This window comes from Scyliorhinus torazame, chromosome 12, assembly GCF_047496885.1.
Source record: "Scyliorhinus torazame isolate Kashiwa2021f chromosome 12, sScyTor2.1, whole genome shotgun sequence".
In the NCBI taxonomy this organism is placed as follows: Eukaryota; Metazoa; Chordata; class Chondrichthyes; order Carcharhiniformes; family Scyliorhinidae; genus Scyliorhinus; species Scyliorhinus torazame.
This window is the reverse complement of record NC_092718.1, coordinates 16,126,260-16,149,738: the sequence shown is the minus strand read 5'-3', so window position 1 is coordinate 16,149,738 and position 23,479 is coordinate 16,126,260. Positions and strand designations below refer to the sequence as shown.

At 45.2% G+C, this 23,479-nt stretch overlaps 1 protein-coding gene across 18 annotated transcripts in view; it reads right to left on the bottom strand.

Annotated features, from left to right (window-relative positions):
• Positions 1–23,479, bottom strand: part of map2k5 (mitogen-activated protein kinase kinase 5) — a 426,928-nt gene that overhangs the window by 18,837 nt on the left and 384,612 nt on the right. For 5 of the 18 annotated variants that reach the window (XR_011933854.1, XM_072470457.1, XM_072470459.1 and 2 more), the window contains one exon: positions 21,194–21,289. The exons of the other annotated variants lie outside the window; for them this stretch is intronic. Coding sequence is in view for 3 of the 5 variants with exons in the window: in XM_072470457.1 (XP_072326558.1) it covers positions 21,198–21,289 (92 nt within the window). In the remaining 2 variants the exon portion in view is untranslated. Of the gene's footprint in view, positions 1–21,193; positions 21,290–23,479 lie in introns of those variants that run through there. 18 annotated transcript variants of the gene reach the window in all.

The window sequence follows — 23,479 nt, the reverse complement described above, 5'->3', positions numbered from 1 at the left end:
CTTCCTGCTTCTCTATTCCCGCCATGATTATCATAGCGCGGGAACCAAGCCCGCGCTTCTCCCTTGGCCCCGCCCCCAATGGCCAACGCCCCATCTCCTCCACCTCCCCTCCTCCCCCCATCACCACCTGTGGGAGAGAGAAAAGTTACCACATCGCAGGATTAGTACATAAAACCCCTCTTTGCCCCCCACATTCGCCCCACCACTTTGTTCGAACGTTCTTTTTAATAACCCGCTCATTCCAGTTTTTCTTCCACAATAAAAGTCCACGCTTCATCCGCCGTCTCAAAGTAGTGGTGCCTCTCTCGATATGTGACCCACAGTCTTGCCGGTTGCAGCATTCCAAATTTTATCTTCTTTTTATGAAGCACCGCCTTGGCCCGATTAAAGCTCGCCCTCCTTCTCGCCACCTCCGCACTCCAGTCTTGATAAACGCGGATCACCGCGTTCTCCCATTTACTACTCCGAGTTTTCTTCGCCTATCTAAGGACCATTTCTCGATCCTTAAAACGGAGGAATCTCACCACTATGGCTCTGGGAATTTCTCCTGCTCTCGGTCCTCGCGCCATCACTCGGTATGCTCCCTCCACCTCCAACGGACCTGCCGGGGCCTCCGCTCCCATTAACGAGTGCAGCATCGTGCTCACATATGCCCCGACGTCCGCTCCCTCCACACCTTCAGGAAGACCAAGGATCCTCAGGTTGTTCCTCCTTGCGTTGTTTTCCAGTGCCTCCAACCTTTCCACACATCGTTTCTGATGTGCCTCCTGCGTCTCCGTCTTCACCACCAGGCCCTGTATATCGTCCTCATTCTCGGCTGCCTTTGCCTTCACGACCCGAAGCTCCCGCTCCTGGGTCTTTTGTTCCTCCTTTAGCCCTTCGATCGCCTGTAGTATCGGGGCCAACAGCTCTTTCTTCATTTCCTTTTTGATCTCTTCCACACAGCATTTCAAGAACTCTTGTTGTTCAGGGCCCCATGTTAAACTGCCACCTTCCGACGCCATCTTGGTTTTTGCTTGCCTTCCTTGCCGCTGTTCTAAAGGATCCACTGCAATCTGGCCACTTCCCTCTCCTTTTTCCATCCGTATCCAGGGGGGATTCCCTTCTGGTTTACCGCACAGTGTTTTTAGCCGTCAAAATTGCCGTTGGGGCTCCTATCAAGAGCCCAAAAGTCCGTTTCACAGGGAGCTGCCGAAATGTGCGACTCAGCTGGTCATCGCCGCACCCGGAAGTCCTTAATCTCATTTATGATCTGGATTAGATTGCAACCAGAAGCAGTATTCCTGCCTAAATATTGCAGTCTGGACCAGAGATCTTGGAGGGTAACTATGGCACTTCTGCTCTACTGGACTCAGCTGACTTGGGCATAAACCTACTATAAAACCTGGGAAATTCTGATCTGTATGGTTCAGTAGCACAATGGCAAATGCATGTGGCTACTAAGGCATTGGGGTAAATAACCCTAAATGTTTGATACAATGCTGTCATTTCAGTAAAGACAAAGCATGCATTGGTGATTCTATTGGTAGAGCATTGGACTTTCTAACTCAATCGCATTCATCCAAAGACCCCAACCTGGAATCAAGCTTTGCACGAAAGAGTTTCTCCTCTTGGTTTGCTATCTCATTCATACTATGGCCCAGTTTGGAAATTTTCACTGTTATATTGGCTTTGGTGAATGCAAATTGCATAATACATGTGGCATGTGCTGATCCAGCAATGATATGATAAAGTTCATGGGAGTGTGCAATGTATTCTACGGTATGCAAATTGTAGTCCAAATTGACTCACAGTATGCTGCAGATAATGATCAAATTCTGTACTTGATCATTATGGTAGTTTTAGTGGTTCTACTGCAGTAAGGGAAGTGGATTTTTGAAGCCACTATGGTTTTTCAAAAATGATATATAAAGATGGCAAAAATGAAGGTTCTCTGAACTTCATCTTGCAGTTTTTCAGAGTGTCTCTCACCACCACAGACTGTTACAAAGTACTTCACAGCTAATTCCGTACCTTTGAAGTGTGATTGTTGTAATGTGAGGAAACGGGCATCAATTTGTGCAATGAGCAAGGTCAAACACACAACAATTAATTGACCAGGCAATTTTTTTTCGTGATGCTCGTTGAGATATGCATTGATCAGGATACCAGGAAAACATCCCTACTGGTCTTTGAATAGTACCATGAGATCTTTGACATTGACTTGGAAGAGAAGATGTAGCCTCAGTTGAACACCTCACCTGAAATCAGCAGTTCCAATACTAAAGCACGTGCTTAAAATCCATAAGTGGCCGGGTTGGGACTGGTCTCCAACGTATTTGGCACTTCTGGGGCACTTCCCCAGGCTTGGAAGTGCATTGAGGCCCCAACTCAGGACAATTTTGCAGCGTCTCTATGAACCCTATTGGACACCAGTTATTTTGTCCAGTGAAAAAGAGAAGAATAATAGATCCTCCACATTAGGTTTACGGTTATTGAAAATAGTAAAAGTAGATATCTACATACAATTAAAAATTGTTTGTGGCCACAATATTGCAATGTGTAAGAGGGGTGGAAGATCACAGTATTTGACCATTAAGTACAGTAAAGATGACCTAATGTTATGTGACTATGCATTGTATTCACCATGCACATCCTCTTTACTGCAGTTCAAAGCTGTTAAGTCAAGCAAAAAAGCAATGACCTCTTAATTGATGATTTTTACTGCTGCCCTGTAGCCATTCCGATAATCTTGGTGGCGAATTGCACTTTAGACAACATTTATCTTTTGGTCCTGCTCTTGATTTGAGTGCAAGGTGTTATCGTCACTTTCTCAGAGCATCGTTAGGATGTCAGGATAAGTAAATCCGCTCTGCTGAAACCTTCCCATCCGAACCCTATGGACCCCAGACAAGCCTTTCCTGTACAGGTCAACTAGCCTTTAACTGCATGTGCCACTGAAGATCTATCTTCAAATGTAGTCACAACCCTTTGAGCAGCAAAATTGTCTTATCCCCTCATCTCTCACGAAAGAGCAAGAAAGCAACCCACTGCCCCCACAGAAACGGTCCACAGCTTCACACAAAACTGCAGACCTCAAGTTTTGAATAAGTAACAACAGAGAAACCACTGGATTTTTTGCATTGTTTTTGCTACTTCCCAGGCTAACTTTTAAAATTAATCACCTCAGTGCTCAGTGAAAGATGAAATACAATTTTACTAATAAATATGTTGATGTGTTTGCGTAATTTATGTTTGAAAATGGGTCCCAAACTTAGTGTTAGTATGATTAAAGCTAATCATTAGTGCTCTCAGCACACGAGGGATAAAGCAGGTGTGCAACAAGTCATTTTTAGTCATTTTATATACATAAGAAAAGAGAGCAGAGTGGAATATTAAAATGCAAGCCTAAGGGAGGTTTGTTGTGACAAAAAAGTATAAGTGCTTTTCAAATTGAATTCAGTACTTCGCTACCCAGTCAACTAAAAATTAAATGATTACCAATTATTCGCTAAAATAAAAGCGAAATACTGCAGATACTGGAAATCTGAAATAAAAACAGAAAAGACTGGAAAAATTCAGGTGTGACAGCATCTGTGGAAAAACAGAGTTAACAGTGAGTCCAATATAATTCTTCTTGAGAACCTGGCAGTGCCACCCAGGCAATGCAAGGGTGCCCAGATGGCACTGCCAGGCTGGCAGAGACACTGCTAGGGTGTCAGTGCCAGGATGGCATCATGTGCATACAGAAGATCGGGCCCAGGGGTGCCCTACATGAGGTGGGGGGCTCGATGATCCCTGAATTGGTTAGTTGGGGGTGATCAGAAGTCCGCGGTGGAGGGGCAGCACGGTGGCGCAGTGGCTTAGCTCTGATGCCTCACGGTGCCGAGGTCCCAAGTTCGGTCCTGGCTCTGGGTCACAGTCCGTGCGGAGTTTGCACATTCTCCCCGTGTTTGCGTGGGTTTTGCCCCCACAACCCAAAGGTGTGCAGGCTAGGTGGATTGGTCACGCTAAATTGCCCCTTAATTGGAAAAGAAATGAATTGGGTACTTTAAATTTATTTGAAAAAAGTCCGCAGTGGCGCCCCAAACTCTTCCTGCACTGGCAAGTGGAGCTCTTACTGCAGGAAATTAGTCTAAGCGGGGTCTCGGTGAAGTGCTCCTCGCCTAGGCCCAGGAATGAAGCAGAGTCCCGTTTAATAGCGGGGTCATGCTCGGCGCTATCAGCGCCGGGAAACACCTGGCCAAACCACCCAAAACGGGACCATTTACATTAAATCGCGGCCAGAAGGTCAGGGATAGTTTAGAGGGCAGGGAAGATTAAACAATAAAGATGTCATGGAACACAACACAAAAAGGATTGTAACAATTGTACTGAAGTCTAAAGCTTTGGTTTCGAGTAGGTGTAATAGCAGAATAAAGGTCAACACTGTCTGAATGTGAAATAGCAGAATGTATTATGTTAAGAAATGCAAATACATATCTTAATTTTAAATCGGCAGTGAGAGGTCAGGAACCCGGAGCGAGACAGGGAGAGGGGGACAGGGAGCACTCCCAAAAGAAAGTCCGAGGCAGGGACAAAGACAGGGAATGGAAAAAGGTCCCAGAAAGAAGTATCAGATAAGGGACAGAGACAGAGATCAGAAATGGGTCCCGATTAGTCAAGTTGAAAGAAAGGAGCAGAGAACTAGGCTCCGAATGAAAGACAGATTCAGGGAGCTGACATGAAGTAAAGTGGGATCAAGAGAAGTCCTGAAGGTCCCAGGAGGCAGCCAAAGGTTGGTGATTCCTTACTGCGGGCCTTTTGGAGCAGTGGGATTCCAATTGGCCAAAGATCTAAAATTGTGCTCAGAAGGTGAAGCTTGACTGTACTCAGAGATCCAGGAAAAAGGAAACTCAGAAGGCGCGGTTGAAACTCTGGAGGTGGATCTTTGTTGAAGTCGTCCAAATGGGAGTGACATTTGAAGAGTATTCTTTAACTGTGGAGAGGTTCTTCAAATGTGGAGATTGGAAACCCTTATAAGATGAGACTAGTTGGCTCACAATGTGACAAGTGTCTGGATGAGTTGTTGAGAAATCCATGAAATCTGCGAGTGTAGTGTGTCCGACTACAATGGGGGGGGGGGGGAGAGAGAGAGAGAGAGAGAGAGAAAGTGAGAGAGAAAATTCAGAACGGAGAACAAAGTTCATGGCCTGAAATTATTGAACACAATGTTGAGTCCTGAAGGATACAAAGTGCTTTTCCTCTAGCAGAGCTGCCATCTCACTGATTCCCCAGCTCCAACTGCTATGAACTCAGTTAAACTAAAAACACAATGGGTGTGATTCAACAGACCAATTTCAAGGTTTGGGAGCGAGCGGGAATTGCCGCGAGCTCGGCCCAGCGAGGCTAGCAACACAATTCAATGTTAATTGGTCCACTTAACAAGGCCTCACAGGCTCCTCCCTCAAATAATGGCTCGCCAGCTGATTCGCCGGGACCGCATCGTCAGCCGCCCGCTAGCAAGGTCGAGCAGCACTTAAGCTGCACTTGTTCAGCCAACCCCAGCCAGCTCGCAACAATGATGCCGAGGAGGCTGGCCTCAAGATTCGGGGACACTGACCTGGGGAGGCTCCTGGACGTGATAAAGGCCAGGAGGGATGTCCTGCTCCCCCAAGGGTCCCAGGGTATGAGCCACAAGGCAGCCAATGCTGCCTGGGATGAGGTGGCGGTAGCCGTTAGTTCCAATAAAATGACCAAGAGGTCTGGCCAGCAGGAAGGTCAACGACCTACACCAAGCAACAAGAGTGAGTAGACCCCCACCCCCCACGGGAGCATCCACCCCCAACTCTCCAAGCGACCCCCAGCCCTCCCAACCCCACCTTCACACCCACTCTCCCACCACTGTGAACTACGCGTGTGGCCCTCTCTGTCTCCGCAGGAAAAGCTCTCCCACAATCGGTGGGAGAGAGCCCAGACCAGCGGAGGTGTGCCAGGCATAAGAATCCTCACCTCCTTCGAGGAGCGAGCCCAGGAGTTGACCAGGGTGGTTGACGATAGATTGGTTAGCCACACAGAGGCTGGGGGCGCTGCAGAGGTGAGGAACCACCAGGGTACACCCAGAGGACCTGCAAATGTGAGTTGTTATTGCCTTACTGACTGACCAATCCCTCCCACTGACCACATGTCCATTCTCCTGCAGGCCTCCAGCCGATGGCGCCGGCTAATCCCGGGCGGCCCCCTCAGCCAACTCTGAAGAGAACACCTCGGAGGAGAGCTCCGACGATGCCACTGTGGTCGTGGCACAGCTGCCATCCCCACCCGCTACCCGCGCAGATACACTCACCCCGGTGGAAAATGTTAGTGGACAGGCTTCAGGGGCACAATCTGGTAGGCACCACACAGCTGATGATGCACATCAGGTGGAGCCAGGACCCTCAGGCGAGACAGCAGTCAGAGGTCTGCTGGATCCCTGGACCCAGCTGGGTCCCAGCCTGACGCTGAGCTTGTGGAAGTGGGTTACCCGGGGCTGATGGAGATGTTCGGGAGTGGCCGGGACATTCAGAGGGAAATGTCAGCGTCGATCCAGGAGATCCATAGCTGCTTGGAGGAGTCCCAGAGGCTACGGATGCCATCGGCAATGAACGGCACCGAGGTGAGCACTGCCAGGGTGGCGATTGCAGTGGAAAGCCTGGTGCATGACGTCGGCAGTATGAGTGAAGGTGTCCAAGGCGGCATACAGTCGGTGAAGGCCATGGCTGAGGGTCTCGACAGAATTATCACCTCGCTGGGGGCTGTCACTCAGCAGCAGGCCGACCTTTATAAGGTTCTGCGGGACATATCTCACTCTCAGATGGGACTGGCCGAGCTTGTCCAAGTCGCAGGTGTGCATGGCCGAGCCACTGCAGAGTATGCCCCAGTCACTGAGGAGCATCGCCGAGGGCGTCAACACGATAGTGCAGACCATGGGGAACTACCAGAGCTGGCAGGGCCAGATGATACAGGGGCAGCCGGGGTTCAAACAAGCTGCCCTCCGTTCCAAAGTGAACCCCAGGGCCCTATGTGCACCGATCGGGAGGAGGGGGCACTGAGTGCCAGGCCAGACCCGTCCCATGGAGTGCTGATGGTGGGCCCCAGTTCCACAAGTTCCAACCCTCTGATGAGGCCGCGACTGGAGGTCAACACACGGGACAGGGCAGCATGGCTGTGGGCCAGGACGCCCAGTAGGGTCATCGAAGGCAACGGGATGAGGTAAGCAGCTGGCTGCCTCCACCTCTGATGTGCATCCTGGGTAGTGCTAGAGCTAGGAGGGGGGTAGATAATGGGTGGTTGGCGGGGCAGCACCATCAGCAGTGGGATAGCGTACAGCACATTAAATACCTTTTTGCACAACTATTATGATACCTCTGTCACTTTCTTCCATAATGTTGGCTGACCCCCGGACTCTTTGCCCATTTCTCCAGACAACCCCCCCCTCACCGACCCCAAGACGCACACCCACCCTCCGGCCATGGACATGTCCCCGGAGCGGTGTCCCACCCCCTGGGTGTTCAGATGTTGCGTGTGTGGTGTTGCCTCCCGCAGTATTCAGGCACGGTGTCCAGGCATCACGGTCTGATTGGGATGCTAGGCAATGACTCCCACATGACACATGGCCCACCCACCCACTGAAACGACTTGGCATGTGTCAAGTGCTCACTTAACCACGATTGCCAATTCTCTATTAGCGATAGCCTTCAGCCGCGCAGTCAGAGGCCTCGGCAGTCAGTGGGGGTAATGGGTGGTCAGTGGGGTAGACAGGCAAGGACAAGGACTGCAGCGGGAATGGGTACACACGATCCAGGGTTGGCATGGTGGTGCCGCAATTGCCCCCCCCCCAGCGCGTCGCCCCCATCCCCCATGGTGGTCCACCCCTGCTGGGAGGGACCCCCACCCCGAGACGAGCTCCCCTTTGCCAAGCACTGAGGTGGCAGTCCCAGCGCCCCCAGGCTCTTTGCCTGCTACCAAATATGGCTACTAACCTCCTCACAGAGGCCCTTCCACCAGGTCACGTTTTTCAAAAGGAGTACTAATCGGCGCCAGAGTGAGCACTTGCTGGGGAGGCCATTGGATTTGGAGTCGCTCCTCTTGATTCTATGGAAATGAGGCTTATGTGGCGATAATTGGTTTCTCGCCTCGCTATGGCGAGATCCCGATTTCACCTATGGGAGCGGACCAGTTGCATCGCAAACTGTTTGGCGCCTGGCGCAGATCTTGGTTTTGGCCTCTCCTGTTATTAACCGGCCTCGTTATGCTTGAGCGAGAACACAACCAGGCGAGAGAATCGGGCCCAATGTCTTTTGCCTAAATGTGGCCCTTGGTTGCTAAGCAACAGCTCATTCGGCCAGCAAGTTCTTGTTTACTGCCATAAATTAGAGACACAGCTTAAAATGAAACCAAAAACCCCCATACATGCAAACACCTTTGTCTAACATGGATCTAACTAAAGTTTTACCCTTTCTTACTCAGAAACACTAAATTAAACTCACTTAAAGCTATACCTTATTTCTAATATCCAACAATACAATCATTGATCACTTTAAACTACCTCGGTTTCCTGACAGAGGAACTGGGTGGGTTAAGTGGGTGAGACACTGTCCTTTAACTTTGGAAAATAGCTTCAAATCCAGCTTGAACAAGGCTTGCAAATTCTGGTTGAATGTATTCCAGGAGCTTTCAACACATGACTCTGCGTCATACTACTAACCACCTAATACGTCTCATGGGACACTGCCTTCTCCCTTCTCATATCAGCTAGAAAGCAAACAGACTATTTTTCACCTGATTAGATATTTAAAAAAAATAAGTACCCAATTATTTCCCCCCCCCCCAATTAAGGGGCACTTTAGTGTGGCCAATCCACCTACCCTGCACATCTTTGGGCTGTGGGGGTGAGACCCACGCAGACATGGGGAGAATGTACAAACTCCACACGGACAGTGGCCCGGGGCCGGGATCGAACCTGGGTTCTCAGCGGCGTGAGGCAGCAGTGCTAACCGCTGCACCACCGTGCTGCCCCGATTAGGTGCTTCTTGACTATCAGTCAGACTGTTTCCCATTTATGATTTATTTTTACAGACTGTTTGATTTTTCTCCCAGGTTGCTTGTAGCAGTCTCCAGGAAATAATTTCCAGAGACTCCGAGGCAATCCACATAAAGGGTTAAATGTGGGCAGTCAGGAAATAAAAAATGGAAATCTGAAATACGAAGCTGGTCAGTTACCATTGTGCAGAGAAGTCAGGTTGTGCTATCCTACGAAGGGCATGCAACTGAAACTGTACAATTAGTCCAACTCCCCTGCTCTTTCCCCAGAGCACTTCATTGTTTTTCGCTTTCAAGTATTTATCCAATTCCCTTTTGAAAGTTTCTATGGAATCTGCTTCCACCACTCTCTCAACAGGGGCATTCCAGATCACAAGAGCCTGCCGTGGAAAATTGTTTCCTCATGTCACCACTGATTCTTTTGCCAGTCACCTTAAATCTGTGCCCTCTACTTGCTGGCCTTTCTGCCACTGGAAACAGTTTTCTCTATCAAATTTGTTTGTAATTTTGACCACCTCTATCAAACCTTCCCTTAACCGTTGCGCTTCAAAGGAGAACAACCCCAATTTTTCCAATCACTGCACATGGTTAACTCCCTTAATCCCCAGGGCCATTTCAACAGATCAACCTTCTCTCTTACCTCATCAAAGAATTCAATTGAGTCGGTCAGACACAATTTACTTACACAAATTTATGCTAGCCCTCCTTGATTAACCCATGCTTTACCAAATGGTTTCTATATTGTTCCTGATCGTGATTTTCACTAACTCCCCTCTCACTGATGTCAGGATCACTGGGCTGTAGTTGCCTCATTTATCCCTCAACTTTCTTGAACAGTGACTGACATAGCAATCACCCTGTGTTTGCACAGCTATATTCAGTGAAAATTGAAAAATTGTGATCAAAGACTCCATCTATATTTCTTTCAGCATCTGGGCCAGGTGACTTCCCAGCTTTCATTAGTACATCGTCTATATTTATTATCCTGTCCATTAGTTGCCTGCCCTCTTTTAGTGCAACCTGCACAGAATCCGCCTTCATTGTGAAAAAAGATGCAAAGTACTCATTTAATAGTTTTCCCATTTCCACTGTCTCACCACAAGGTTTTCCCTTTGGGCTCTCAATAGGGCTAACATTTTCCTCCAAGCAAATCACCATCATTTTAAATGTTCATATCTTTCTTTTTCCTATTTTATTTCAATTTCCTTTGCCATGTGAAGTGCATCATGTTCCATCTTTTCCCTTTAAATTCCCCCTTTCCTGAATGTCCTCAATTGTTTCATTACTGCCATATCCTCCATTCAGCTTTTCCAAACCTGTGCAAAGTCCCTTATTAAAGAACCATAATTAGCACATATTTACTTTAAACAAAATTATATATTTTTATTATATTATATAAGGGCGGCACAATGGTTGGCACTGTTGCTTCATAGCGCCAGGGACTTGCCTTAAATTCCGGCCTTGGCTGACTGTCTGCGTGGAGTTTGCACTTTCTCCCTGTGTCTGCGTGGGTTTCCTCCGGGTGCTCCCCAAAGATGTCCAGGTTAGGTGGATTGGCCATGTGAAATTGCCCCCTAGTGTCCAAAGTTGTGTAGGTTAGGTTAAGGGGTTATTGGGATAGGGCGGGGGAGTGAACTTGGGTGGAGTGCTCTTTCGGATGATCGGTGCACATTTGATGGACCGAATGGCCTCCTTCTGCACTGTTGGGATTCTTGGATTCAATTCTATATTGTGGTCACTGTTCGCTAGATGATTACCTAATGCAAACACACTCCACTTGTCGTACTTACTTTCTCAAAATCAGAACCAACATTGCTTTCTTCCTTGTTGGTCTGGAGACAATCTGTATCCTCTTCCCAGTCTATATTCACAGTCATCTATTACTACTCTGGCTGTGGGGAAAGAACTGAAAAAATACCAAAAGATGCTCCTTCTCTGTTCCCTGGAACGTTTGCAAGGGCAATGAGTGGACCAGGCTTATACCTGTCAATATCACATGCGAAGAACAACGACTTGAGCCACGTCACATCACTGTCAGACAAAGTACAGAATCCCAGTATTATTTGGCACCTTTAAGAGAGCTGAGCAATTTTAGGCTGGGGGGTGGGTGCGGGGAAGATGGGTTAGAAGAGAGAAAGAGAGGCAAAGGGGAATAAAATCTGAAAGGTTTAGACTATTGTAGTGAGTGATGAAGGAGTGGGGCAGGTGTTTTTATCAGATGCATGTGTTTCATAGCAACTCTTCAGCCTGTAACAATTGGGAGTACTTTAGATGACGCATTGCAGAACTTAAGTGCATCAGTGTACATGAAAATATCCAAGATTTATCATTTAAAAAGTACATACTTACCTTATTACTTTGTCTATTTATTTAGAATAAGCAAATTAATATGTATTATTACTAAATCAACCCACATAAAAAATTCCAGCTGTGGATTCTTACATTTCCATACAGATAGATTAAGTCCAAGTTTTTAATATGAATGCAGTGCGTATTCTGTTGCAGCAGAACTATACCCAATAGAATAGGAATTGAATCAGCATGAGATAATCAAGTGTCTCTGATAAAGTATTAGACGACACATTGATCGAAACATAAGATGCAGGTTTCTTTGTGACCTAATTCTGTTCTATGCATAGATTCCATTAAATGGCAGCCAGCTTTCGGGAGCTTCTGGAAAATACAATTAACAAACCTCAGAGTGGTTGATGTACTGGGTTCAGAGTCAGCCTGAATATTTTTATATAAGTCATCCTATGTGCTAAAGATAGTTCAAGTTTTTCTTCTAACAGTGGTGAAGCAACCCGAACAAATGTGAATACAATTTGAATAGTAAATAAAGAGAAGGCAGAAAATTACCAGCGGTCAGTTTGGTTTTCTAAAACTTAAACGCGGCTACTAAATAAAAGAATGGGTAATGTATGATTTTTGAAGTATTGGATTAACCTAATCAATGAATCGCCGTCTGTGCTGATTTTAGTCCAGGTGACAAGAATAGTTCATACAACTGGAGCAAGGATTCCCCCACAGGATTCACGACCCCACTGAAATGAAATGAAATGAAAATCGCTTATTGTCACAAGTAGGCTTCAATGAAGTTACTGTGAAAAGCCCCTAGTTGCCACATTCTGGCACCTGTTCGGGGAGGCTGGCACGGGAATTGAACCGTGCTGCTGGCCTGCCTTGGTCTGCTTTAAAAGCCAGCTATTTAGCCCAGTGTGCTAAACCAGTCCCAGCTCATGCTCAAATGGAGGTCATAGTCTGCACTGTATGGGGAACAGTCATTCTTCAGCTGCTTCCCCTGAATTGGCCAATTAGCAGCCAGTGGGTGGGCTACAATGAAGGAGGGCGGTGGACTCTTGAAGTTAGAGGGCCAATAGGGACCCATTCAGCTTGGAAGCAGCTGCGAGATGCTTTTGTACGTAAGTGATGGAGGGGGTCCCCCAAGATGCACGCACTCCCTCTCCAACTTTATAAAACTGAAAATAAAAACAGCACTCAGCAGTCGTACCACTACTATAGGAGAGGAGTGGAGTGGGGAACTCATTTACAGGGTGACTTGCAACTGCGACTCAAGCAAAGGGCTGCTACACATGCCTGAGCGCTGGTATCCGTTTTGGCAACAGGAGGCCATCTCCAGGCAGCTGCCCATTTTCCTTTAGCCTCCTGGGGCCCTCGGAGGCCAACTGGAAAATTGCAATCAGGCTCCAACAATAAGCCCTCCATTAGGTGATTCAGTTGCTCACTGGTACCTGGGTGGGGAGCCGGATGGCACCCCATCCCAACCCACCACCGGGAAAATGGCCCAGGAAAAGGATGAGCTAGAGAACTGGCATGGCCAGTGATGTCCCCATCAGGACCTAACCATTCTGCCCATGGTCTCAGCATCCACGGGTGTGTGTGGCAATCAAGAAAGAAAGCAGCTTGGCATGTTGGGCTTGTTTACATTGCTCCATAATTAAAGAGTGTGAGAATGCATGAGGATTGGTAACTTGAGTAAGATACTGGAAGATTACCACTGGAAGATGCTTGGAGTTTTACCTGAACACAAGTAACCAATTTGGCAAGAGGAAAAACTGGGTATGAGCAATAGAACATAACTGGTCTCAAATGGCTGCTAATGCAAAAGTCTCTCTAAATTCAATGGCTTAGAATTGTGTGAAATCTATGTTCAATGTTTGGATGACAGCTTGTTTCAATACTGGGAAGTTATGCTTCCTATTCATTCCAGAGGGAAGTGAATTACTGTTCACAATTATCTGCTGGCAAATTTCAAATTGCTTAATTTGATTTTCTGCTGCAATGGGAGAAACACAGCGACAATGAAAAGGCCACAACAGCCAAGAATGTAGTTACAAGATGCCATCATCAGTGTGCTGAAGGCATGCTTCCAAGAAGCAAAAACAGTTTTTAAATGCAAATGTTTTGTATTAATTTTCTTCTTTCTTAAATTTGCTTGCCATCTCTCTTGAGAATGCTGCTTCTTCCTGTTGTCTAGCAAGATGCCCCTAGTACTTCACTGAATGACCATCTTTTATGTTTCAGCCCAGCAAGTTTGGGAAGGATACTTGTTTGCAAAGAGCATTATAGCTGAGCCAGACATTGTCTTCATCTGAGATGCACACTAACCAGCAGAGATTACCAGATATCAATCAGGGGTGTGAAACGTTTCTGAATTCCAGTCCAGCTGAAAGGCACAGAGGCCAATCCCATATCCTACTGCAAATCCACCTGACAGTAGGTAATTCAATGAAAACCATTTGAAACCTCTGATCTTTATGGCTCAGTGAATCTATTTACTGAAGCGCTGGGAGAGCAATTTTGCAATAATTGTTTCCCCCTGCATTTTTTCAGCTTAGGGGTTCATTAATATTAAATCCTGTTTGAACGATGTTGAAATTTAATCGTCAATCACATAACTCTCATGACAACTTCTCGAATCCTTAGCAGATGTTAGTTTACATAATATTCTATTGTAGCGACTGGTTTCAGTACTGCACCAGAAAACCTGAGGTCCTGCTCTCATGTCAAAGGGAGTTAATAATAATAATCCTCATTGTCACAAGGAGGCTTACATTAACACTGCAATTAAGTTACTGTAAAAATCCCCTAATCGACACATTCTGGTGCCTTTTCGGGTACACTGAGGGAAAATTCAGAATGTCCAAATGACCTAACAGCACATCTTTTGGGACTTGTGGGAGGAAACCAGAGCACCCGGAGGAAATCCACGCAGACACGGGGAGAACGTGCAGACTCCACACAGACAGTAACCCAAGCCGGGAATCGAACCTAGGACCCTGGAGCTGTGAAGCAACAGTGCTAACCACTATGCTACCGTGCCGCCATTGTGAACTGTTGTGAACTGAATTCAATAACACTGCTCATCTGTGGGCTGGGAAACAAACAAAAAAAGGACTTAAATGTCGTCAAATTCAACTGGTTCGCCAATACCATTGGAGGAGAATCTGCTACCATTAGCCTGTCTGGCTTATATGTGACTTTGGTTCTCCTCTGCGCTTGTTTCTTAATGTTCTCTGAAGTGCCCTCGCAAGTTTCTATTATACAAACAATTGCTATCAAAGGAGGCAGCCCACCACCCTCTTTGGACAGTTAGTTACTTGCATGCTATGAAAGAAAAGGAAGATTTTCTGTTGAAATCCATAACTAAGACTGGGCCTTGGCATTCAAATGAAATTAAATATTATACTATTAAATAATTTCAAAAGAAGCTACAGATAAATATTATGCCCTCCCCTCCCCAGATTTATCTTCTCTTCGCCTAATGGTGATCATGGCTCATGTTGAGGTCCCCAGTACATTGTCCCAAGTGTGAAATGGTCCCACCTGGTGTATCATTACCTTTTCAAATGCTTATTGTCTCCACTGTGCACTTTCAGTGTTTTCTGTTTTTAATTTGAATCTTCAGCATTCTCAGTTCTTTTTATTATTTCATATATATGCAATCTAGTTTCATACCAAAAGGCACATGGCGTTCAAACTTAGGGTTTTGGAGTTATGGTTGTTTATAGGTTGAACTTAGGCATTAGTATTTTACTCAAAGAACTGAGGCACCACCCAGCAAAACCACAATTTCCCAACACTTGCATTACTGTTATTTAAACTGGACCCATAAAAGTCAGCTTGAATTTAATCACCACAATGCATCTTTAGTGAAACATCACTCATTTCATGGTGAGCTTAGTGTTTTAAATTGCTTATTTAAGTCTGTGCAGTTTCTACAATTTCACACTTCTATGATAAATTTCTCCCCTCGAGGTGAAAGGGTCCAGGTTCACCAAACGGTGGATTAATCCCCGAATCCCATTGAACAAGAAGCACGCATGCAAACCAACTGGAATTGAATGGCAATAAAGGATTTATTTTGGATTGCTTCAAACTATTTCAGAGGGGTTAAAATAATCCCAAATTTCATTAGTCTGTTGAGCAAATGAAATGGCATTGCATTTATAAGCTCTGATTTATATTTATGCTCCAGTTCCTCCTCGTGAAGAATGTCTTTGCTGAAAAGGGGCTTTACTGCAGAAATGTAACTAACAAACTCACCAGAATGTTGCCACTTAAAATGGTCAGAACTACTTGTGTTTGAATTATAATGGTTGCCTGCCGCTTGATTAGAAAGAGTGACTTTAAAACAAAAGTGCTAAATACAACAGCAGTTTCAGCTGCTCTAGAGAAGAAACATTTCAAGCAGTATAGATAAGTGCAACAAAAATAACACCAGGAGATAAAGTGAGGAGAGACACAATATAATTATTATTTACTAGTTCTGCTGGATGCCACAGATATTCCTAACAGCTTGTTCATTGTCAAATCAACAAACAGTACTGAATAAATGACCTATTGGGAATTATTCTCCGGCAGCATTCCTCCCCCTTGCTGGATGTCATTTACAATCAGTGGAGGCTGCCTCAAAGCTGACAGCAGCTCCCTGAAAGCCCTGCAGACTCTGGCTCTTTACCAGCTATCAAGTCTATCTTCAAAATGAACATGATAAAAACTTGTACAATTCTCTGCGATTCATAAAGACTTGTTCTTTTGCCAGGCACCAACCCTATAGGATCCTAAATGACTGAATGTAAATCCTGCGTTTTTTCTATATTTTGCATGCAGATCATTTCTATAGCACCACATCTTTTAAAAACATCAGTGGGATGGATGTTGCACAAAAGCTGGATTTCAAAACACCTTGATGTCAATAGTGAACATGACAGTAAATCCCTTCAATGACCCTACACAAAATTTATACTTCTAAGTTTTTAAAAGCCAATTATACAATGGTTGACATAATGATCAGAGGTGCTATTTTTGGGGCAGCACGGTGGCGCAGTGGGTTAGCCCTGCTGCCTCACGGCGCTGAGGTCCCAGGTTCGATCCCGGCTCTGGGTCACTGTCCGTGAGGAGTTTGCACATTCTCCCGTGTTTGCGTGGGTCTCGCCCCCACAACCCAAAGATGTGCAGGCTAGGTGGATTGGCCATGCTAAATTGCCCCTTAATTGGAAACATTAATTGGGTACTCTAAATTAAAAAAAAACAGAGGTGCTATTTTTGTGTGTATGGAAACACAATGAATGGCACAAGAGGTTTGAATGGAAAAAAGAAGGTTGGGCTGGATTATCTTCTGTCAACCCACTCAAAATAGGATGGAATGGTGGAGCAAAAGAGTAAAATCAAGCAGCAGGGCCTACTGTGATATTTTCACCTCAAGTATGCTTCAGCACCTGATAAGACTGAAGTTGGCCAGTCATCTAATTCCTGCTGTATGTAAGTGCCAGTGAGTTGCTGAGGTGGGTAGGGGTGGGTGGGAGGCAAGGCGAAGAGAGTCCAACCTCCCAGCTCAATTCCCCCCATCTGCCCTTGTTACTATGAAACCTGCCAAAAGACATGTACATATATTCATCTATATTATGTTTAGATTGATATAAATATATAGATATTTATTTACACTGGGTGCTAAACAGTGAAGTGTAGCCAGGGACAGGCTTAGCAAAGATATATCATATACATCTGAACACAGCGGGGGGGGAGGAGTCAGCCAGCAGCCGACATGCCGAAAAAACGCTTGCCCAACAGCTCACTGCCGGTGAGCTAAACAGGCTGAGAGTGGACGTCTGCTCATCAATGGGCGGAAGTCCCACCATCAAGAGCTGCCAGCCAATCTGATTGCAAGTTTCAGGCGGGACTACAAGCAGGCCCAAGATGAACATAGGTGTGTCCTGATGCCAGTTAAGTCCAGGGCCTTTACGGTGGAGAAGGACTGAGCAGCATTGGGAAGGGGCGAGGGGGTTTGGGTGGTGGGAGACAGGTTTTGCACGCCAGGAAGAGAGCAACAAAGGAGGTGGTAACATCTTTTTTGGGGGGGAGGAAAGAGTGGTGGTGGTGCCCCCAATACGCAAAAGGGAACCACCCAAATGCACCATCCCTTCCTCCCCATCTTACCAAACCTTTTCCTCAAATCATTTAATGCTATGAGTAGCACGAGATACAGGTCAATTGGCTTGGTAACGAGCTCAATTGCCCGTTAATTATTTATTTTAAAATGGCGGCAGCCCCGCGTCCCCCAGTCTCGGGATGGTCTCCAGGAACAACTCCTCCACATGGTGAGGCTCCCTGGGCCCGATCCCTGCCAGTGCTAACCTATCACCTGGGCATCCTGGTACTGCCAGCCTGGAAGTGCCAAGGTGTCCAGGTGCCAGTGTGAGAGCTAGGTTGACAATCTGCCATATCCCCGACCTCCTCCGGAGGCCTCCAATGGCATCCACCCGCCATGCGACACCACGGCCGGTCCACTTTTGTGGAGACCAGTACCAAACGGTGCCCTGGCGAGGCCTCCCAAGCGCGGCCGTTAGTTCCCAGACGCGAGGAGAATCCCGCAAACACATATTTCGATGAGCCTAATGACTCATTTAAATGTGGCATCATACAAATCTGAACACAGCTTGGGGTCGCCGCCCAGCAGCCGACAAGTTGTGAGGGCGAGATCCAGATCACGATGTCTCACGAGATTCCGTTAAACATAGAACATAGAACATTCCTCGCAAAGTTGGGCATGACAAGGCCTTTGAATCGTGCCCATATGGCAGATGCAAATTTTGTAGAACAATAAAAACTACTAACAATAACTGGTGCTACATTTTCTCGAGGGTTCCTACTGTTGGTGGAATTTTGTAACAAAATCTGCCAATTGATTTATTTCAGATAGGATTGCCATAGAAAGTAGCAAAAAGGGTTGTAGTTAGGGGGGAAAGTAGAGATTTGTGGACAATATTTGACATAATTTTTGCCTTGAAATGACAATATGTTCTCTTGTACTCACAAACTTAAGAACGACGTAAGCTTTTGGCTTTAGGTTCAAATTCAATCATTAATTGAAAGTTAGACACAAAAATCAGGACATGGAGTTAGGTTGTCGGCCAACCATGATCTGACTGAATGGTGGGATCAATTTGAGGGACTAAATGCTCCTGTTCCTGGGAATCCTGGAAACGTTAGCTTTGGCCTAATACTCTTCAGGTGCGATGCATGAAGGCACTTTCCTCGTTTGGATTAGAGCATACTTCATACTCTTTCCATAACAATGGTTGGTATTTTGCGGAGCACAACTTTTGTTGCCAATGCACAGTACAGATGGTTGAATGAAGTTAAGGAAAGACAAAACACTAAAGAGATTTCCAATGCGACAAGGCATATTTGTTTTAGCATTCTACATTTGGAGGGAGTTTTATTATTATCTATCATACCTGTCCCTTTCAAATCACTTTTATTGAAAATTGTTTACATTTTTTTTACTATTGAAATTATTCTGCTGATTGAACACAATTTTCTGATTACAACCATATTGCCTTATTTTTGACTCGAGGCAGCATGGATTTGCTTGCAGCTGATCGTTTTGACCCGAGTTCAGAAAAAAACCAAATATCAGATGGCTTATTTGTATTGCAGTTGCTCCCACTGGCATATTACAATAAACAAAGTCTACGGGACTCTTGCCAGGAACAAATAAACCAAGCATAAACAGAACAAAAACAACCAATAATCACAAGTGGTACTCTGATCACAAGCTTTTCAAAAGGCGTTACGTGCAATATTTCAGAAGGAAAAAAGACACAGCCAGGCAACATTCTAGAGGAAGAGAGGGAGCAATGGAGGAGAAGCTGCCTCAGACACAGACTTCACTCATCTGCCATTACCCTCCACCCACATTTATCGAGGCACAACATCTTGGCACTGACCTGTAGAATTAGCTACATGAACCCTGGGGCAGCAGGCAGCCAGATGCAATGCTATCTGATCTGCTAAAAGTACAAATCCAGCCAACATGAATTACCAGTGGCAGGGACAGTCAGCTTCATCCTCAATTCTGATTCCTCCACGAACTTTCAAATATGCTGCAATGTTGTCTATGGGGACAGCTCCTTGGAGTGGCAAGGAGGACTACTGCTACCAGCTCATTTCTGACACCTATATTCCATCAGTTATCAAGAACGGAGCTGGAGTGCTGTGTAATCCATTGTGTGGGCAGCCTCAGCTTCTTGCGTTCACAATTATTGTGAGAGACAGCCATTTTACTGACCCGACCAATTCTGAAAAAGCTGAAGTGTACATTAAAATATCAGTACACAATCAAAATACTGTGGATGCTGGAAATCTGCAACAAGAACAGAAAATGCTGAGAGATCTGATGCAAGGTAACATAATAATTAGGGACAGGGGTAGGCAATACAGTCCCTCGAGCCTCCTCTGCCATTCAATACGATCATGGTTGATCTCATCTTGGCCTCAGTTCAGTCTTCCTGCCTGCTCCCCATAACCTTCATCCCTCTACTAATTAAAGACATATCTATCGCCTCCTTAAATTTGTTTGGCGACCACTGCATTCTAGGTTAGAGAATTTCACAGATTCCTGTTGAGTGAAGTAATTCCTCCTCATTTGTTTTAAATCTTCCACCCCTTAACCTAAAACTATGGTCTCACACGCTCTAGAATGTCCGACAAAGAGAAACATTCGCTCCACGTCTACCCTGTCAATCCCCTTTAGTATCTTATATAGCTTGTTTAGATCGCCTATCCACCGAGTATAGCCCTAAACTGCTCAATGTCTCTTCTTAAGACCAGTGCTGGAATCAATCTAGTGAAGCTTCTCTCAGCTGCCTCTAATGCATTTACATCCTTCCTCAAGTAGGGGGACCAAAACTGTGTGCAGTGCTCCAGCTGCATACTCACCAATGCCCTATATAGTTGCAACAGCACATCCCTACTTTAAAACTATACTTCATTAGTAATTAAGCGAAAATTCCATTTACCTTCCTTATTACCTGCTGAATCTGCATACTAACTTTCTGTGATTCATGCACGAGGAAACCCAGATCCCGCTGCGCCGAAACATTGTGAAGTTTCCCTCCAATTAGATAATAGGTTGCTTTTTTATTCCTCCGGGCAAAACGGATAACCTCACACATATCCATATTAAATTCCATCTGCTGAATTTTGGCCCACTTGCCTAACCTATCCATATCCATTTGTAAATTTCTTATTTCCTCATTGCAACTTGCTTTCCCACTTATTTTAATGTTGCCTGCAAATTTGCCTGTAGTACATTCTATCCCTGCATCCAAGTCATTGATATAGATTATAAATAGTTGGGGCCCGAGGACCGAACCCTGTGGCACCCCATTAGTTACAGCTTGCCAATCAGAAAGACCCATTTATCCTCACTCTCAGATACACAGATACTTCCAGATCTGCTGAGTATTTCCAGTCCTTTTGTTTTCATTAAAATATTAGCATCATTTGTAAAGGCTGCCAACATTTGCATTCCCATATGTAACCATTTACCCACCAACTGGCATAAGCGGCTTTTTAAGGGCTACTTTACCTGATTTATAACTCCCTTCCTGAAAGCTTACCCACACAATAAAGGAGGATCATCACATTGAAGGTCAAAAAGGGCGCTGATAACAAACCGGATTCGAAATTCTTTCCTGCATATGAAGCACTTTGAAACGATTCTGAAGATGTAATAAGGTGCTCTGTAAATGCAAATTGTTCTGTGGTCTCTTGTTAGAAAAAAATGACAATTTCATTATTATCATATGCTATTCTGGCTTGCCTGCCTTCACCTCTGTCACCTCACCTCTTCAGCTGAAACCGTACGAAGACCAATTGAAGAAGAAACTGACACAGCATTCAAATCCACGATAGGAACTGAACACAGTTTTTCTGTTTAATCCTGATTAAAAATAATTATGGTAATCATAAATGATATTAAACAAAAGTCAATGTCAAATGCTGCAAGATACTCCATGTCATTAATAAAACTGAGTACGTGGTTCTATACCTCTTCATCTATAGTGGATTCTAAACTCTAACCCCACAACAGGTAATTCTGAGAAGCAAAGCATTCTGATCATGTATTTTGCTCATGAGCTAAAACAAAAACAGATACATACCACTGATTATAATTTACTGCCCAGAGTTAGTCTGAACAAGAAACCTACCTATGCGTTGGGCTTGTATCATGTTGGGACTCAATCAAAATGTAGAGTTTATAAACGCACAGTGATAAGAGGACAATTTTAAGCAGCTATAGGATCTGCTCAGTCACAAGTCTTTTGGAGGTCAGATGCCTATCGTCCCCAGTCTGCAATAAGCCAAATGCCTCAAGGACTGGCACTTCTAAGTCAATTGACAACCAAATGGGTAAATACAGAGCTGGCTTCTTCTGTCCTGCCCGCTGCAAGACCGCCACGGGCGGAGCGCGGACCATGTAAAAGGTCCGTTGACTTTGGGTGGGAATTTCTGGCCGCCGGGCAGGCATGACTGGAGAATCCCGCCCACAACCTAACCAAACATCAGAAACTTCTAAGAGCGAAAGATATGAATTCAAATACAGAAGGATGAGAGGCTGAAATTATGTTCGGAGCAAGGCAACTAAGGCATACATTTTCACGCAAAAAACTGGAAGAAGAAAAGTAGAAATTATCCATCAAAAAGGGTTGGACTTGTTGGGCATAAGGATCATTTCAGTCTCCTGGAAACTATTAAGATGACTGCTTACTTTGTCAACACGTAGAAATGAAAATTAGCTCCTGAATGGCATGTGGAAACATAATTAAACATATCAGGCCAGGCTGTCAACAGTACAACTGTACTAATTATTTGCTGTAAAAAGGCAAGTCTAATGACTAGACTAATTGGTGTGTCCCATGTGCAATGTAACATTCCTTTAAATGTCTGACTAACCAGAATATCTACTCCCACCTGAATGTATGTGAGCTTCAGATGTCAAAACATAATTTGCAACCAGCAAATAACACACTCAGAAGAGTATGGGGCGGCTCCCCTCCAGAAAATTGCTTTAAATTAATTGAGACTTTTTTCTTGCAAAATAAATAACATTATTGTGACCAATGAATTACTTTTGAAGTACATTGAGTAGTGTGTCGGTAAACGTAACTGCCAGTCACACAAAATGAAATGAATGACCAGTTGGTGGTACAATAAAAATAATACTGTGGATGCTGAAATTCTGAAATAAAAACAAATGTTGGAAATATTCAGCAGGTCTGGCAGTATCTGTGGAGAGAGTAACAGAATTAACGTTTTGAATTGAATATGATGCAGAACGGGTGGCAGGGTAGCACAATGGTTAGCACAATGCCAGGGACCCGGGTTCAATTCCGGCCTTGGGTGACTGTCTGTGTGGAGTTTGTACTTTCTCCCCGTGTCTGCGTGGGTTTCCTCCGGGTGCTCCTGTTTCCTCCTACAGTCTAATGATGTGCAGGTTAGGTGGATTGGCCATGCTAAATCATCCCTTAGTGTCCAAAGATGTGCAGGTTAGGTGGGGTTATGGGTTTACGGGGCTAGGGCAGGTGAGTGGGCCCAAGTTGGGTGCTCTTTCAGAGGGTCGGTGAAAACTTGAAGGGCTGAATGGCTTCCTCCCACACTGTAGGAATTCTAGTCTATGGTTCTTGAAATGTTAGCTCTATTTCTCTCTCCATAGATCCTGCCAGACCCGCTGAGTAGACCAGCTGGTGGTGTTCGTTGCAGTTTTTATTGTATGCTTTATTCACAGTTTACATCTTGTCCTTTACCCCGAGTGGTCCTCTATCCGAACCCAGCGAAGACAAATGGGATGAAACCCTTTGGTCTTTTGGCTCCGGCTAGAGGTATCAAATTAAGTGGGTTCAGCCAGGCTCAGTTGGGTGCAAGTTAACAGCGAATTTTTCAGATTTCTTACCAAAAAAAGGCACAAAAGTGAATAGACCTTTCAAATAAAATACATGTAAAAGACAAGAAATTGGATAAAACTCTTCGATGATCTATCTATTGAGGTTTAAAATCACAAATATTGTGATATGTTGCCAGGACAGCATCAAGTTCTTTTAGGTCTGGCTAAAATTTGTGAATTCTTTCTGAA